The 18,872-nt window shown below is 38.3% G+C and overlaps 1 protein-coding gene across 1 annotated transcript; it reads right to left on the reverse strand.

Annotated features, from left to right (window-relative positions):
• Positions 1 to 404: 404 nt before the first annotated feature.
• Positions 405 to 2,500, reverse strand: LOC145166814 (scarecrow-like protein 4). The gene has a single exon (XM_079085851.1). The coding sequence runs from the start codon at positions 2,339 to 2,341 to the stop codon at positions 596 to 598; it is 1,746 nt and encodes a 581-aa protein (XP_078941977.1). The 5' UTR covers positions 2,342 to 2,500; the 3' UTR covers positions 405 to 595.
• Between the last annotated feature and the right edge of the window lie 16,372 nt (positions 2,501 to 18,872).

The raw sequence follows: 18,872 nt of genomic DNA on the forward strand, positions 1-18,872 counted from the left end.
AAATTAATTACCCAACAACCGGTCAATCCTCCCATTTTCCCACCCACCAATCAGAAAACGCGGCACTTAAAGACCGCACTGCGGCCAAGACCGCACCAGACCGCGTTCTAGGGGCGGTGTTCTTGGTTGACGTGGCACAAACTGCGGTCTGGGACCGCGCCCACACCCTTCAGCCTTACCCATCAAATCTAAATCGTCAAAGACTGTCGAACCAAAAACAATGATCAATCTTCAACATAGACTTCACCTACGACAGTGTTTGTTTGTCCTAAAAAAGGCTACATTTTCGATCCATATTACTTCGATATTTCGGAGGTTTTTCGAGTTTAATAAAATAATCCACATAGACTTCACCTTTGACCAGTTATATCATCATCATCATCATCATCATTACCAAAAGCATAAGCTGCAAAATGGCTGATATAATATCAGCTTTTCCTAAACGACCAGGCTTCATCATCATATCCCATACAAAAATATTCAAAAACACCATTAATGGCGGATCTAACTGTTTTACCTGTACCCCATTACACCATTAGCAAAAAAAAAAAGAAGAGAAGATTATAATTTCACAAGAAAAAAGATACTAAAAAAATTAACGCCATGAAGAAACAGTGAGAAGAGGTACATCGTTCCAAGCAAGCGATAGAAACCCAGGATGAGAATCGATCAAATTATACATTTCACTGTAATTGTAACTCCATAGCAGAATCTTGGCTTGACTCACTGCATAATTGCTGAAATTTACTGTTTCAAAACCGGAATTTTCCATTGTTATCCGCCATTGTTCTTTCCCCTCCATCCGTTCCCTTTTGCTTCCTTCTTCCTCATGCCCCACCGCCGCTGCTATTCGCCGGCCGAATAACGATCTCTCCACCTCCAACCTTTCCGGCGAGTCTCGGGTCATGTTGGGTTCAAGAGATTCAAAGACAGCTGAGTAGTAGTTTAGGGCGTTGTTGAAGCGTTGAAGAAAGCCTACCTGATTCAAACTCGCTTCGTATTCGCCTAAAGTGACGATACTCGGGTTCAGAGATTTCGCCAGCTTCAAAGCTTTCTCAACGGCTATGGAGTTCTCGTCGAGCAAATTATACAACTGGAGCATGAAATTAACGGCTAAAAACTCATCTGCATCGATCCAAAAGCTTGACACGTTGAGTTTTTCGATCGGAGTTAAAATGGGTTCGAATTCGAAATTCAGATCTAGAACCTTCGCGAACTCACGAAGGCGGTTCCCGGTTGCGAGAAGCTCCGGAGCCGGCGAGTCTCCTAGTATTAACGCTGGAATACCGGAGACTCGGATTCGAGTTGGTTTTCCGGCGGGTCGGGTTGCTAGGGCTTGAAGAAGTGCTGCCCATTGAACTCCTTGAACTATCCCAAAATCGACGATGTGGATTTTATCGGCGTTTTCTGTTGCTTCAAGGATTGCTTGATTTGCAGTGAGGTGAGCGAACTTGAAGTAAGGGCAAGCGTCGTTCAGAGCTTTGTAAGTGAGAGTGAACTCCTCCCGTGACGTTATATCGGAAACTGCTCGCGGTTTCCGAGTGACGCGACTGTGGAGTGCTTCGGCGAAGTAGAACGCTACTCTCTCGGTAGGATCTCCGTCGTCAGCCGATAGAGAATCGCGGAGGCGAATCAATGGTGTGATTGCATTTCCGGGATCTGTTTCGGCGACTCGAGCGCAATCAGTTAGGGTTTTGAGCAAGGGTTTTGTCAAAATCCTCTCTGGTGAACTGGTAGACGCAATATCCGGTTTTGATGGCGGAGATTTTTCCGTTTTCGGAGGCTTTATTTCCTTCTCAGGCGGTAGCAGATGATCGGAAGCCAGTACTGGCGGCGGCGGTGGCGGCCAAGTAGAGTTAGCATTTTTTAGATCCGTTGAGCAAGTGAGTCGACTCGGACAATCGGAAAACGGATCGGCGGCGTAGAGAGTGAAGTCCGAGCTCGGTTGCCATGTCGAACTCTCTGTCGTCGAGTCTATTAAGCTTTCCATCCACTCGTCGGTGTCGAACTCCCCCACCGATCCTGACGCCGCCACAAAATCAGCGAACCTAAACCCTGGATGCTGGTGGTGATGGTGATCTAGGTTCGGGAACTGAAATCCTGCCGCCTCTTCGGCTCCGGTCACATCCGCCGCACTTCCTTCAAACGGATCGGAAAATCCGTATGCAAGAGTCGGAGATTGGTGGCCGGTGGTGCTCCAAAATGGATTTACGTTCACAGTGACTAATGGCTGCTGGTGTTGCTGCTGTTGATGAAGCTGTTGTTCTTGTTGTTGTTTTTGCTGAATAACTTGTTGGGCTATGGCCATTAAATTGCCGCTGTCTGTGCACATATATGCCATTCTCCGGCGAAATATAGCCGGCGACGGTGTCTGTCACATCACTCTCTAGTAGTGAAAGATGGGGAGTATATATGAGCAACGGCAAAGTAGGAAAAGGGAAAATTTGAGAGTGAAGGGGGGAAATTGAAACGGTAGTCTTTACAGAACAAAATTTCAATGATTAAAGTTATCCTTTTTGTCAATTATTTTCAAGTTTTAATCTATAAAATATAAAATTATAAGGTAAAAAAAAGTATAGAAATTAAATAAAATGACGTTTTTTGTCCTTTGAATATGTATTGTCTCTATTCCAATAATGTAATATGTTTTATTCCGGATCATGTTAATAGTTGCAAACTTTTAAAGTCAATTAGTATTTTCAATAATATTTATTTTTAATATAACAACTCACAATTTAATATAGAAGTTTCAATTTATGAGTCGTCCACTAAAAAAATCTTATATGACAGGTCTATTCATCATATCATCGTCAAAAGATTTATCGTCTACGAATTTTAGTTTGACACTGATGATTTTTTAGTTATTCACTAAAATATCATATACGGTGGTCCGTCCTACCACATGATCACATTTTGAACTTATACCAACAAAAGATCATGCAGTCTAGGACCGACTTTGAGACTCGTGAAAATGAAATGGATGCTTCGTACGGATAAAAAGTTATTTCTCATCATTTTTTGCGTTGTGAACTTCGTTTGAAACGTCTCTATCGTGAAAACATCTTCAAATTTCCGGTGACCGGTTATGTGGGTAAAAGTGTTGCATGTAAGTCAACTAAGTCGAATCGATATAACATTCATTGACGATCCAATATGTACTGCATGGATCCTAAAACATTGGAGGAAGTGTTGATATTATCGTTATAGATCATTTCTAAAGACAATGTAGTTTCTTTTAGTACAATAAGTTTAAATTCTTTAAAACGGATTAGGGTTTAGAAATACATGTTTCAAGAATAAAAAAATTATTCACGAGTTATTAAGGTACTGTGAAATGTCCTATTTAGGTATTATCTACTAGCTTATATATAGTTTTTATGAGAGAGAGAGAGAGAGAGAGAGAGAGAGAGAGAGAGAGAGAGAGAGAGAGAGAATAAATGATAAGTATGGTGACTACTTTATGGTAATATCATTTAAGTAAATTTAAGTAAATTTGTTATGGTTATTTATAGTCGAGAGTTTAGATATAACTAATTATAGCTGAAGGTTGTGGCTAACAGTAAGAAAATAATATTAGTTAAGAATGATTGAATATTGTAGCTAGTTATCTAAGGAGTCGGGGCAAGTCACATAACGAATTATATATATATATATATATATATATATATATATATATATATATATATATATATATATATATATATATACCACGTGATGCAAATCACATAGCAAGTTTCATGTGACAACATTCAACGAGTTTGATGAGCCTCATAATGGGGTTCCTTGATGGCAATATCAAAAGGAGTAAAAAAAGTTTAATGATACTATAGAGTAGTGTTGCAAAACTCGGCCTACTCGGCCGAGTACTCGGCCGATTACTCGGAATCGGTCTTCCACTGAGACGAGTAATATGAAATCGGCAAAAAAAACTCGGATTAAGTCAAACTCGGTCAAAAATCGGTCAAACTCGGTTAACATCACTCTAACTCGAGCCTACTCGGTATTACTCGGTCTTAGTTGGGCCTACTCGGTCAAACTCGGTCAAGGGTCAACATTATCATAAAAAGAAAAAAAAAATCAAGAATTTCAAGATTAGTATGTATAATACACTTAATGATTTATTATCTAACACACACATACAATTATTACTACATATATATTTTAAATTTTCAGTAATTATTTACGAAGTGAGACAATTTTGTGTATTTTAGTTTTTATGTATTCACATGTATCTAATTTTGTTATATATTTCAATCAAATTATGATTTTGACATATATAATTTTCCAAAAAATATTTCTACATAAATTACCGAATCCGAGTACTCCTCAAGTACTCCCGAGTACTCGCTATTCGGCAGTCGGCCGAGCAGGTACCGAGTTAACGAGTTCTACAACCTTGCTATAGAGTTAAGGTATTGAGTTATATGAGTTATAATATAGTAGTATTTAAGAAGTATAGAAGGTTACATAAAGAGTACATTGTGACCATCTAATGGTAGTTTGAGTGGCTATAAATCTATTACTATTGTTAATAGAAAGAATAGTAGCTTCATTAGCCATAAATCCATTATTGAACCGGTAGTTAATGGTGGACTACAATATACAAATATATCATACAATTTATTGCATTGTACTTTGGCTAACGTTGATTAATGACCACACATTAGCTATTTTACATAGTATGATCGTTTAATTCGAAAAAAAAATGTACATAAATGGACATATTCATCTAACTTAACTTTCGCAATTTTCATTAACGAATATACTATTTATAACATATACTTTGCTTTGTTAGAAAACTCTATAAAAATTTGTATATTTTTGTCTCATAATCGATTTAGTCATTATATATTTTTTTAGTCAGATAAGTCCCAAAAACTGACAATTGTATTCATTTGACTCTTTTACCCGGTCAATAAGTCATCCCACTTTCAAGATTTACACTTTTGGCTCACATTTTAAATTTTTATTACAAATTTGGTCCAAAATTTACACTTTTGGCCCAGATTTCAAATTATTATTTATGAATTCATCTTAATTTTAGTTTTTTTACATCTTTTTTTTCAAAATTTTGTTTCAAATATGTTTTTTTTATTGTATAAAATCATATTTATGCAAAAAAAAAAACATATTTTCACATAAAACACATATTTTAAAAACGTATTTGTATATATTTTTTTATAAATACGTTTTAAAAAATGCATATATATATATATATATATATATATATATATATATATATATATATATATATATTATAAAAACGTATTTGTATATATTTTCTAGAAACACCTATTTTATAATAAATCAATTTGTATACAAACACATATTTTATAAAAATGCATACAAACATTGATGAGAATATTGCGCTATAGATCGATAGATTCTAGACAGAAAAACAATATTAATCAAGTAAAGAACACATGAATGGATCAAATGGTGTCGAATGATTAATATCTCACACCTCAGAAGAGCTCGATGAAGAACTTCTACTGTAGAGGTGTGCTAGGGTTACAATGCAAAAGCTATTAATGAGAACGATAACCTTAACGCTATACATGCATGCATAATATATAATCTAACCCTAATGAATATCAACGGTTGGACAGGCCCAAACCGGGTAAACTAAATGGACTATTAAACGAGCCCAAAGACGCAACACTTAAACCCAACAATCTCTCCCTTTGCGTCAATAGAGGCGAGAGGTCAAATGGGTTGGGCAACAACACCCTTCTTCACTGTCTTGAAGATCTTCGGTATGATGGCAAGAAGAGTATGACGGAAGTCTATATACCACCGAAGCATATCCGTGAAGTTCTTCTTATCTGCTGCTCCGTTCTGTTTACACCTGTGGATAATATCCAAAATATGCTCCAAGCAAGCCGTGGAAAATAGCTGTTTATCATCAAGACAGAAAACGAACTTCTGATTGTTTTGTCTCGTGAACATAACAGCACGATACACAGAATCAATCTTGCCCATCTTCATCTTGGTAGCATCGCATGAAGTTCCAATGGGTTTGACTGTAGGCTTTTTCCTCATGACAAGAGCAATCTCCCGATCCATCTTAGCAACCTCATGAATGTAGGAAGCTAGCATTCTCTTGATATGATCAATAATAGGCTCGTATTGCTGTGGATTGGAAAGCAGAATGTTGTTTAGAAGAATCCAATCATGGGGATTCGGGTTCGGTAGATCAGCCAGTGTAAACATATAAACCGAATCATCTGACCCTCGGGTCACCCTGAAACCTACATTGACAAAAGGCCCAGCCGAAGTAGGCTTCAATACTTTGACGGATGTAATCTTCTGTGCACTCCACGTCAAGTATTGTGGTTGTGAATACTTAAGATAAAAATCAATAAGATCCTGATCAACCTTTGGGTCTGGAGAAGGAATATTTACAGTTGCATCAAAACTGTGAAATACAAATGTCTTTCGGGTTATAGGCATATCAAACTGGGAGTCATTGGTGTTTTCACAATCAAACGAAGTAACTGGTTCCAGCCAATGAGTGCTTGGAAACTCAATTACTTCTTTTATCAACTTCTCCTTGGTCCATAAAGGAAATAGAGCTTTCTTGCATTCCAACGTATCATGTGCCTCTTTTTCCCTTTTCTCTCTCTCTTCTTCTTCTCTGGCCACGTTTAGAGTTTCATCCAGCTCTTTATCACATTTCTTTCTTTTTATAGCATCTTCCTCAGTTTCCTCTTCATTATCACTATCACCCACAATGCCCTTCTTTTTGTCCAACACACTAGAACCCGAAGCTTCATTACCCTTCGGTTTAGTGGTGACCTTCGGCTGTTTGGGAGGATTTTGAGAATCTTCTCCCCCTTGTTGCGGAGTAACGATCGGCTCCGTAACACCCTCTATCCGACTTAACATTTCCAAGGCAGGAAGAAGTTTTTCCTTCAAGTGTTGTCGGACAGTGATTGTAAGAACCGAATCGTGAGCATCTAAAATGTTGGAAAGAAGAAGATGTACATCACTCACACAGCTTTTAATCACTGTGCGTTCGGTCTTGAGGGCGTCAATCTCCTTCTGTGCTTCACTAAGGTGCTGTTTGTTTTTCCGAAGTGAAACTATCTAAAGTCTGCGGACCACCTCTGCAGCCCTCTGCAGCAGAAGAGGTGGACCAAAGTGTTGCAGACTGTAATGAGAATCATGTTTGTTTTTTTAACGTCTGCAGACTGCTGCAGATATTAAAAAATTTAACATAAAGTAATTTAATAAACCAAAAATAGTTTGTTAATACCAAAAATTTAATAATTGTAGTCTTAAAACATTGAAATAAAATTCAAACAACGAAATTAGTCTTACAATAACATTTTTAAATAAAATTCATACAACCAAACTTTAATAATTTTCATTCCATATTTTGCATCAATTGTTCGGTAATTTCATCCCGTAACTGGCTCATATATTCACGGTCTGCTGCAGTACCATGTGTTGGAATCTCATCTTCATCATTATCAACGACTGCATTGTTATTCCGAACCGAGACATTTGGTTCATCATATCGTGCAAAAAACTCATCACGTAGTCCCTCTCTTCTTATAAAATTATGAAGCGCAAAACATGCTAGGGTAATGTTTCGTTGTGTAACCAACGAGAATGGTGCCATCCTCTTCAATATAGGGAATCGTGCTTTCAAGACACCAAAAGCACGCTCAATGACATTCCGAAGTTTTGCGTGTCCATGGTTAAATTTTTCTTTATTCGTTAATGCACGTCTTCGACGGAAATCTCCAAGCCAATACCTAACATTACAGTACGGTGCCATAAAACCTCGAATGTTTGCATAGGCGGCATCACAAAGATAATATTTATCTGTAAAAAAACAAAAAAAAAGTCATTTATTTTTCAAATAAAGATAAAACTATTTAAATAACCATAAATTTACCTGGAGGTGGAAGCGGGAATGGTGCATGTGGATTTGCTAATGCTTCTGATAAAATTCTAGAATCGTGTGCTATCCCTTCCCAACCGGCAACAACAAACGTAAACATCATGTTGAAGTCACATATTGCCAATACGTTTTGGTAACAATCGCCTTTTCCCCTACTACTATATAAATCCCGTTTGTTTGCAGGGACAATAGCATGTATCAAAGTGCCATCAAGTGCACCAACTCCTCCCTTGAACACCCGTCGTAGCCTCCTATTATGTCCCGGAATGTTTGGATTCGGATTAAAAGAAGTTGGTACTATAATGTCATGTGCGAAAAGCAACATTTTGTCCAACACTTCATGAAAAAACTTATGAATTGTTTGCTTTGAGTGTTGAAATCTCCGCTTGATAATTACATAACGTTGGTTATGGCCGATCATCATAAAAAACATAGCCATCTTCTCCTCAACCGACACATGTTTGCTATCCTTTAACGCGTAGTTTACTCTAAAATGAGCACATAGTCGGACAAATGATTCACGGGTCATGCGTAGCACTTCAAGACATTGTAGAGGATTACGGTGAAGTAACTCTAACATAAATTCATGTCCCGTCATTTCCGAATCGTTGTCTCGCACTCGCACTCGTTTGACACCCCTCTTCCAAAAGTAGCGGACGTACAAGTACATAAGAATTATGAGTAGCATCTTTTTGTCGTGATCCATTACAAACCTATTAATCAAGAAAACATATAATAACATAAGATAATAATATAACATAAGATAATAACATAAGATAATAATATAACATAAGATAATAACATAAATCTCAAGTACCAAAAAAACATAACATAAATTTCAAGTACCAAAAAACATATCATAAATCCCAAGTAGCAAATAACCAAATAACATTCAAGTACCAAATACTACAAATAACATTCAAGTAGCAAATAACCAAATAACATTCAAGTACCAAATACTACAAATAACATTCAAGTAGCAAATAACCATATAGTTCCAAAACATGCAATTAAAACCTAAACAACTCAAACATATAAACTTAACGAACAATCTTTCCATCCTTTAAAACTCCTAAACTTGTAGCTGTCATCTCGATCCATCCTCTTAATATTTGTGGATCATTAGGCAAATTTACCCACATCTCTCTAATATTCATGGTCCCTCCAAAAATGTGAGACGCAACAAATCGTAGAGGGTCTACTGGGTCTAACTCGAGCAACTCAAGCTTCTCTAAACATTGGGGAATTGTTGGCCCTTGAGTCAAATGGCGTAGAGCTTTTTGCATCTCCAGTGCTAAATCATCAGCAGTAATAGAAGCTTTAGGCGAGGCACAAGAAGGTGGATCAGGTGAGGCACTAGGAGCTCGAGGTCTAGGAGTTGAGGGTTTAGCCCTTTTGTTGGGGTTACCAGAAGGTGAAGCAGCAGAAGGTGAATCAGCAGAAGGTGAAGCAGCAGAAGGTGGAGTCTGAGTAAAATGTTCACTAGTATGATTGGAAAATAAATCATCCTCATCTATGTTAATGGAAGGGGCGTCCAAAAGCTGTAGTGGTGCGCCATGGAAAGAAGATGATCCATGTCCCGATGGTGTTTGGGATGTGGCATAGCTGAGATTACCAGATGCACTGTTTCCATCAAAGAGTTATGCACAAAGCTCTGGAAAACAATAATGGGACCGTTTTCAAAGAAGCGGCTTTCGGATGTCCCTAAACGCAATCAATGTAACAAAAGTAATATAAGAATAAATGGCAACTATATAAACAAAATACATATAAATATGTGTGTGTGTGTGTGTATATATATATATATATATGTATACCTTTTTAAAGTCCTCCCACTCCTCATTTGTTAAGTTAAAAGTATTTGTTTGTGGATTGTAAAGGTTTCCAGTTTTGTTTTTTAAGTATAACCATCCTGTGTATTTGGCTTTAAGGTTATCATAGGCGTTTTTTAATTGTCGTTGATTCAAATCCACGCCATACTTTTCCTTAATAGTTGTTCCTAACTTGTGCCATGATTGTTTGTGCAAACTCAAACCTTTTCTACCCACGGTTTGCACTTCTTCAATACAAGTTTGCAATAAGCATTTTGTTTGCTCATTGGTCCATGTATGTTTATCTCCCATTGCTAATAACAAAAAAAAATATAGAATACATACTTTAGCTACAAAGATTAATCATATTTCAACATAATCAACGAATAAGTTTAGCATATTCAACAACAATACATCATGAATGAACAAAAAAAACCATATAAGCAAAGATTATACAACACAATCAACAAATAAGTTTAACAATTTAAGCACAAACTTGCATATAAACATAAACTTGATCTCCATTCAAGAAATACAAGTGATAACAATTCAATAATTAAGTTAAAAAAACCATTTCAGCAAAGAGGTGGACCAATTCAACAAAGATTTATGATTTCAGCATGTAAACTTGCATATAAGTTTATGATTTCAGCATAAATCAACATTCAACATTCAACAAATATAAATTTCAGCAGAAAATCTGTTTAAAGAACAATTATATCATAAATTTTACATTCAACAAAGATTTTAACAAAGGTTGTAACATCTCAGCAACAAAATCCTAACTCAAATCAAAAAATTGGTACTCAAATTCATACAATTGGCACTCAAATGCATAAGAAATCAGAAAATTGGTACTCAAATTCATATAATAGGTACTCAAATGCATAAGAAATCAGAAAAAAAACTTACCTGATCTTGAAACCGAGGGCAGCAAGAAATCAGAAATTTGGTACTCAAATTCATACAATCGGTACTCAAATGCATAAGAAATCAGAAAATTGGTACTCAAATTCATACAATCGGTACTCAAATCAATAAGAAATCAGAAAAAAAAAGTTACCTGTTGAAGATCGAGGGCAGCAAGATGGCAGCAGCAAGCAGCAGCGGCAACCGACGATTGAGGGGAACGACGACCGGCGACCAGCGATGGGGTGGCAGCGGAGGCTGGAGTCGGACCACCTTTGGATCGATCGTTGGGAAGGATGCCGAGAAGAAGAAGGAGAACGAACAAGATGAGCAGCGATGTTTTTTTTTTGTTTAGGGCATAGGGTGTTTTTTTTAGATGAGGTTAGAAGTGGTTAGAAGAGTTAAGTCCATTGCTATGTGGGGAAGAGGACGGGAAGAGGTTTTTGAGCCCGAAGTCTGCAGAAAAACAAACTGCTGCGAACCTAAAAGTGTTGCGCGTGTGCTGCGCCACGCATCACTAAGAGGTTAGAAGAGCTTTTTTTAAAAAACCAAACACAACCTAAGTCCCAAAGTTAGATTTGCAATCTTAGATTGGGAGAGAGCAAGATCTTCCCTCACTTGGTTATCCAGGGCAATGTCTGCTTGAAATTTGGCAAGACTTGTATCAACAGAAGAGAGAAGATTAGCACTATCAGCTTGAAGACCTTGACGAACTGCTTCAAATTTTTCTCTCTCAGCCTTAAGAGATTTGGACAGAGAGGCAATGGCTTTATTTGCTTTAACAATATTGGCCTCTGCAGTGCTTTGATGAGATTCCATGAATGCCTTGGTATCAGAAATAAGGGTTTTAACCTCACCAATCGCGTTGTTGGAAGAGAGAGTAGCAGCGTGAATAGCTTGAGTAGCTTTATCAATCGATTGATCATGTTGTTTGATCAAGGTCTCAACCAAAGCCTTTATAGCAACATCAGAGCATGCTGACTTGGAGGAAGTAGTAGAAGATCCGAGTAACTGATCAAGCCTGTCATTGAGATCCTTCAAGTGACTCTTGGTAAGAGGAACATCATCATCATCATCGTCACATTGAAGTCGATACAGACTATAATAAACTGAGTCAAAGTCCATTTCAGCTCCACCAATAGTATTGCCAGAGTCATTAGAGGGTGATGGAGATGGAGGTGGGTTTGTAGTAATGGTTTCAGTTACTGAGGTAAGTGCCCCCGTATCAGATACGTTGACCCGAACTTGAGTTTCGGTTGTGGTTGTAGTCGTTGAAGTTGCTTGAGTAATGATGGGTGGTGGTAGAGGTATAGTTGAAGTGGGTATAGAAGCAACAGGTGGTGGAAGTGGTGCAATGGTAATAGGAACAGAAGTATGATTTGGAGAAGTAGGAGGGGTTGGAACTGATTCAGTGAGTGGTACCTCTGGAGTTGGAGAACGTGGAGGTGTGTTTCCCCTTGGTGAGTCTTCATGGTGAACATCTTCACCTTCGGCTGTCTTTTCTTTATCTTCATCAGATGGAACATAATCTGAGTCATCAGGCGAGGAAGCCTTCGGTTTCTTTTCCATCTTCTTAACCTTTTTCGCCTTTAGAGCCGAAGGAGCTGCTTTGTCAGCTTTACGCTTTTTGGGCGTTTCAGCTTGTGATGAAGGACCTTCGGTTTCTTTCTTCTTCGAATTTGGTTTCTTCCCCCTCTTTGTTGGTTTTTCAACCGCATCTAGAGCGAGTTGCATCTCCGGAGTCAATTGTCTTGGTCCCGTAGAAGGAAGTTTTCTGTATTCAGCTAAGACATTGCTAATTGTAGCAACATTTTGGTACATTGATTCAGGAATGGACCCAATGAAGAAGAACTTGGTTGAATCGGTGACTATAATCTTCTTTGTATGAAAGGTCGCAATTGAGGAGTGCAGTGCATCCGCCATAACCGGAACCTGAAAAGTCTCAATCGCCCTGTCAGTTATAAGGGTCCAGAACCGACCACAAGAAATCTCTGATTCGCATGCCGATGAATTGAGGCGTTGAACCACTTGAGCCCAAATAAGCGTTCCATAATCGAGGTTTAGACCATGGTAGAGACCATAGAGAATGGTCATAAACCCTTTGTTTGACCCGTCTGAACCGACGATCCTTTCCGATAAACCCTTAACTAGAAGGGTTAAAATTACTTTCCATTGAGGAGGTAGGCAGGATATCTTGAACTTCGTAATCGTGGTGAGAACGTCAGTATACCCCATATCGTAGAACATTGTGAACAACTGAGTTGTGGTGATCGAATCAGGGTTTACCAAAGAATCACCAGTAGGAAGACCTATCAACGAACATAATCGAGCTTTGGAAACGGAGGTCTTGTGATTGAAAATGTCGAAAAAGATCTTGTCTTTGCGTTTATCATAAACGACAGAGGTATACACCTGGGAAAGTAGAGACATCGCCACAAATTCCACTTTGGTGAGAGCATTGACGAGTGGTGAATATTTTAGACATTCAACCACTTGTAGCATATAGGAATCATAGAGGAATGGATTTAATTCTATAATGAGATTCTGGTTAGGTTTGATGATCAGCAAAGTCGATGAGGCTGTTTGGTCGTGAACTGAAGAAGAGTCAGCCATTGTTGCAGGTTTGAGGAAGAAGATGAACAATATAAACGCCGATGTGTTCTTGAGAGAGATGTAGTAAACGATAAAAAGGTGAGAGAGGAAATTCTGAACCTTTTATATAATTACCATGAGAGAGAAGATCTTGTGTAATCATTCCCTGATCTTCGGAAACATCGCCTGAAAAAGCGCGATTTGACAGCTGTGTTTCCCTATGAAGACATCATTAGGCGTGATGATAAAAACCGTTTCAAATTCACGCGCCCAAATCAGTGCTTATCCAGTTACCGCCTCTTCAACTTCAAATACTCTTCAAATTCATTGACCCATCTTATTGATTCAAGTCTGAAAATAAAACCATTAGTAACCCGAACTAGACTTGTGAGAATCACATGGATTCTTGTGCAAGAGTGTGCCAATAAAAAGAAATAAAGCAAAATGATATGAGGGAAACTAAGTGATGTCAATATAGACACGAAACTGTTGATCCCGGGCACGAATCTCTTCCTTCAAAGTCAAGAGAGACTGAGATGTGTCTGTGTAGTTTCCGGTGAAATACTATCAAATGTTTGTTAAGAAACATTGAAAGGCATCTTTTCAAGTATAGGCTTTAGTAGGTAGTTTATCTTCAACCGAACATCGATACTTAAAATAAGACCGAAAGTTGGATGAAGTACTTGTGAGACCGATGTGGTCTGTTGAACAAGTAGGTTGGAGAATTTATTTTGTGACTGGGTAATAATAAGAAATATCAAAAACAAATCTGAAATTGGATCTTATGGGAAGAAACGTCTTGGTGTTAGACAATTTCATAAAGATCACGCAAAAATAAAAGGAGAATTCTTGAGGTAACAAGTAATAACTTGAACATTAGAGCGTTCACCGTCAATTCATTCATGGTGTTGGATTTTGGGTCTCACTTAGCACGTGGTAAACGAAACTAAGATCATCAACACAGAGATTGTGTAACCATAAACCTCAGTGGTAATTGCTGAGAGTCTCAAGGGTTACTTTTAAGAAGCGAAACTTAATGAAGAAATGTGAGAAGATGGTTAAGGAACCGAAAGTACCTTTGCTATATAAGAATGTCAAAGCAGAAAACTCTTAACTCACTATGAGAAGAGTAAGGTAGCTCGTGACTTGAGTGATTTTAGCAGCTTGATTGGGAAGAAACGATTGGTGTTTATCGAATCATTAAGGCTTCACTCTCATGGAGGCTTCGGTCTACATGCAACAACATGCTTCTAGGGACACTTAACTAGTACATAGATAAGAATGTTATACCTGCCCCAACGTCATTGTGTTTTGCATCTGTGAACTTGAATCAATTTTGAGAATTGAGAGATAAAACTTAAAAACACATAAAAATATTTTTGTAGTTTTTGGATTTTTTCTGGAAAATAATAAAAACAGAAAAGAAAATATTTTTAGATTTTTGGAATTTCTAAAAAATAATAAAAACAGAAAAGAAAATATTTTTGGATTTTTGGAATTTCTGAAAAATAATAAAAACAGAAAAGAAAATATTTTTGGATTTTTGTAATTTTTGAAAAATAATAAAAACAGAAAATAAAATATTTTTGGATTTTTGTAATTTCTGAAAAATAATAAAAATAGAAAAGAAAATATTTTTGGATTTTTGTAATTTCTGAAAAATAATAAAAACAGAAAAGAAAATAAATTCTAAATATAAACATGCAAAAGAATAAGAAAGCTTTACAAAAGTATACAACCGAAACCATACCTTAGAAAAGATGAAGTGAAATGGGCTGAGCGATCGGTTCAATTTGGTTCCAAAAAAAATCCAGAGCCGAAATAGACCGAGCGTTCTGTTCATTTCGGTTCCCGAAAAATTCTAGAGCCGAAATAGACCGAGCGTTTGGTTCATTTCGGTTCCCGAAAAATTCTAGAGCCGAAATAGACCGAGCGTTCGGTTCATTTCGGTTCCCGAAAAATTCTAGAACCGAAATAGACCAAGCGTTCGCTCTATTTCGCTTGTTCAATTTTAGTGAGAAGAAAGGGGTTTTGGTACTGACTCAGCTTCCATAATTCCCAAGCCTTGGAGTATCTTGTTAAAGCTTGCTTCTGGTAAGGCCTTAGTGAAGATGTCAGCCAGTTGATATGAGGATCGAACGAAGTGAACTTCAACATTACCATCTTCAACGTGGTCATTAATAAAGTGGTATCTCAGTGCAATATGCTTAGTCTTGGAATGTTGCACTGGATTGTGACATATTCGAATCGCACTTTCAGAGTCACAGTAGAGAGGGATCTTCTTCATGCTTAAGCCATAATCTCTAAGTTGGCTTTGTATCCATATGACCTGTGATGTACAGGATGCTGCAGCGATGTACTCAGCTTCGGCTGTGGAAAGAGACACGCAAGTTTGTTTCTTTGACTGCCAGCTGACAAGTTTGCCATCAAGGAACTGGCATCCGTCGGTTGTGCTCTTTCGGTCCAATCCACATCCACCAAGATCAGCGTCAGAGAAAGCTTGAACAAAGAAGCCGGATTTTGCAGGATACCAAAGACCGAGAGAGGAGGTTCGCTTCAAATAACGGAAGATATTTTTCACTGCAAGCATATGAGGTTCTCTAGGATTTGCTTGAAACCTGGCACAATAGCAGACAGAAAACATTATGTCCGGTCTACTAGCTGTTAGATACATTAGAGATCCTATCATCTGACGATAGAGAGTCACATCAACAGCTGGTTTATCAAGAGATGGAGTCAGCTTCGTGCCAAATGCCATTGGAACCTTTACTTTGGAATCTCCCGTCATGCTGAACTTTGCCAACAGAGTCTTCGTGTATGCTTCCTGATTAATGAAAATGCCTTCTTGTCCACGTCTTATATTCAGTCTAAGGAAAAAGTTAATCGGACCCATTGTGCTAATTTCGAACTTAGTCTCCATCAACTTCCTGAATTCAGCTGTTAAGCTAGGATTCGTGGAGCCGAAGATGATGTCATCGACGTAAATTTGAACTATCATTAAGTGTTCGCCTTCTTTCTTGCGAAAGAAGGTTGGGTCGACCGAACCTTGATTGAATTTTGAAATTTTGAGAAAGCGTGTTAGAGTTTCATACCAGGCTCTCAGGGCTTGCTTCAATCCATAGACTGCTTTATCCAATATGTAGCAGTGATCAGTATACTTCTCGTTCACAAATCCGGGTGGTTGCTCAACGTATACCGTTTCTTCTAGTTCTCCATTCAAGAAAGCACATTTTACATCCATTTGGAAAACTTCGAAGTTTTTATGTGCAACATATGCCAAAAAGATTCTCACTGATTCCAACCTTGCTACAGGAGCGAAGGTATCTTCATAATCTATTCCCTCTTCCTGACAATATCCTTTCACCACGAGCCTCACTTTGTTGCGAATTACGTTGCCTTCTTTATCTAACTTATTTCTAAAAACCCATTTTAAACCGACTACAGATACATCCTTTGGTGTGGGAACCAGCCTCCAAACACGATTTCGTTCAAACTCATGGAGTACTTCTTGCATAGCTTGCACCCAATCAGAGTGATCAAGAGCAGCATTTACCGTCTTCGGTTCAACTTTAGAGACAAACGAATTAAACATGCAGAATTCTACTTGAGAGAATAAAGCAGTTTTCTTTGCTTTCATTTGAGAGCGTGTGAGAACACCCTCAGATGATTCACCAATGATTTGAGTTTTAGGATGATCCTTTGTCCATTTTATTATAGGAGGGTAATTTGGATCATAAGCAGGATCCAGCTCAGCATTGACTTCTTCTTCTAGTTCTGACAGATCGCCTTCGTCGTTTACATTTTCATTCTCCCCCTCAAATGGCGAACTGAATCCCATGTCAGGTTCAGTGCTCCCCCCCCCTCAAATGGATCTTCATAGGTTGGGGTTTTAGATGGATTCCCCCCCTGGAAAGGCATGCCGGTTGTTTTTGGTGTAGACGAACCCTCCCCCTGAAGTATAGTGATTTCTCTTGGAGGGTCATTAGTAGCTGGATGATCACCTGATGCAGTAGGTTCGCTTTGAGTCTGCTTCTCGGTTGGTTGTTGAGGTTCGCTTTCCATGTCTTTAGAAGCTTCATCGATGATTTTCTTCAAGGTATCGATCTTGTTATCTGCTGCTTTCGCTTCTGAATGGATCGCCTTCTCTGGTTCATCAAAGAGCAGCATGTGCTCTTCAAACAGATTGGAAATGGGAATTGAGACTTGACATGATTCCGGAAAGATTTCTTCCGTTGAATGTTCGCTTGCTTGAATCTTCTTCATGTAATTATCATCAAAAGTTACATAGTAGGTTTCTTCAATTTTCCTTGAGCGTTTATTCAAAACCCTATATGCTTTTGAAGTAAGCGAATAGCCAAGAAAGATCCCTTCTTCTGCCTTTACATCAAACTTGTTTCGATTTGCTTTGGAGTTAAAAATAAAGCATCTTGAACCGAACACATGGAAAAAGTTTACATTGGGCTTGCGATTGTTCAAAATCTCGTATGGAGTGATGGAAAATCGCTTGTTGAGGAATGACCGGTTTTGTGTGTAACAAGCAGCAACTATAGCATCTGCCCAAAAGTATAATGGAAGGGAAGCGAAACTCAGCATGGTTCGGGCGGCTTCACACAATGAATGGTTTCGCCTTTCAACGATCCCATTCTGTTATGGAATATAGGGAGCAGAGAAGTTGTGAGTTACTCCCTTTTCAGCCAGAAACTCTTCAAAGTCTTTATTTTTGAACTCTAGACCATTATCGCTTCTTATGTTTCTTACCACCTTTCGCAGCTGCAATTCCACTTGCTTGATAAAAACCTTCAGCTTGGGAGTCGCCTCTGATTTCTGTTTAAGAAAGAAAACCTAGGTGAAGCGTGAAAAATCATCTATAATTACAAGTATAAACTTACTACCACCGAAGCTTTCGATAGCCGAAGGGCCACATAGGTCGACGTGCAGTAGTTCAAGAGGTTCGATGATCTTTGTATTGATACGAGAAGGGTGACTCTTTCGGCTTTGCTTGCCCATCTCGCATGCTGCGCACAGATGTTCTTTGTCAAATTTGAGAACAGGAAGTCCACGCACGTGATCACCAAGCACTAGTTTATTAATATCTTTGAAGTTCAGATGCGATAGTCTTCGGTGCCACAACCAACTTTCATCTGAGTTCGCCTTCGACAGCAAACATATTGCTGGCTTTCCTTTTATCGGGTTGAGATTTAGAGGATACATCTCCCCTTTGCGCTCAGATTTCAACATAACTTTCTTTGTTTGCTTTTCAATTATTTCTGATCCCTCATCATCGAACGAGACTTTCAAATTGGTTCCCACGACTAGTTGAGAAACACTGATGAGGTTGTGCTGCAATCCTTCCACGTAGGCTACTTTTCGTATTGAAAATTCTTCGTTGGTGATCATACCATACCCTTTGATCGTGCCGTATGAGTTTTTTCCATATTTAAACACATCCACCATTCTTAAGGGACCGAAACTCCCTAAGTTCTTCCCTCCTTCCTGTCATGTGACGAGAGCAGCCACTGTCAATACACCATTCGTCGTCAAACTGCTCGTCACTGATAACCTGCAAAATTAAGCAGATTTAGGAACCCAAAGTCTCTTGGGCCCGGGTAAGTCTTTTACAGAATAGGGAATTGCAACCGAGAGATCAA

The sequence above is a fragment of the Lactuca virosa genome, chromosome 3, assembly GCF_052849685.1.
Source record: "Lactuca virosa cultivar CGN04683 chromosome 3, Lactuca_virosa_CGN04683_v6, whole genome shotgun sequence".
NCBI classification, from domain to species: Eukaryota; Viridiplantae; Streptophyta; class Magnoliopsida; order Asterales; family Asteraceae; genus Lactuca; species Lactuca virosa.

What these genes read in the sequence shown, in the direction of transcription:
- LOC145166814 (XM_079085851.1), bottom strand. Translation starts at nt 2,341, where the DNA reads ATGGCATATATGTGCACAGACAGCGGCAATTTAATGGCCATAGCCCAA.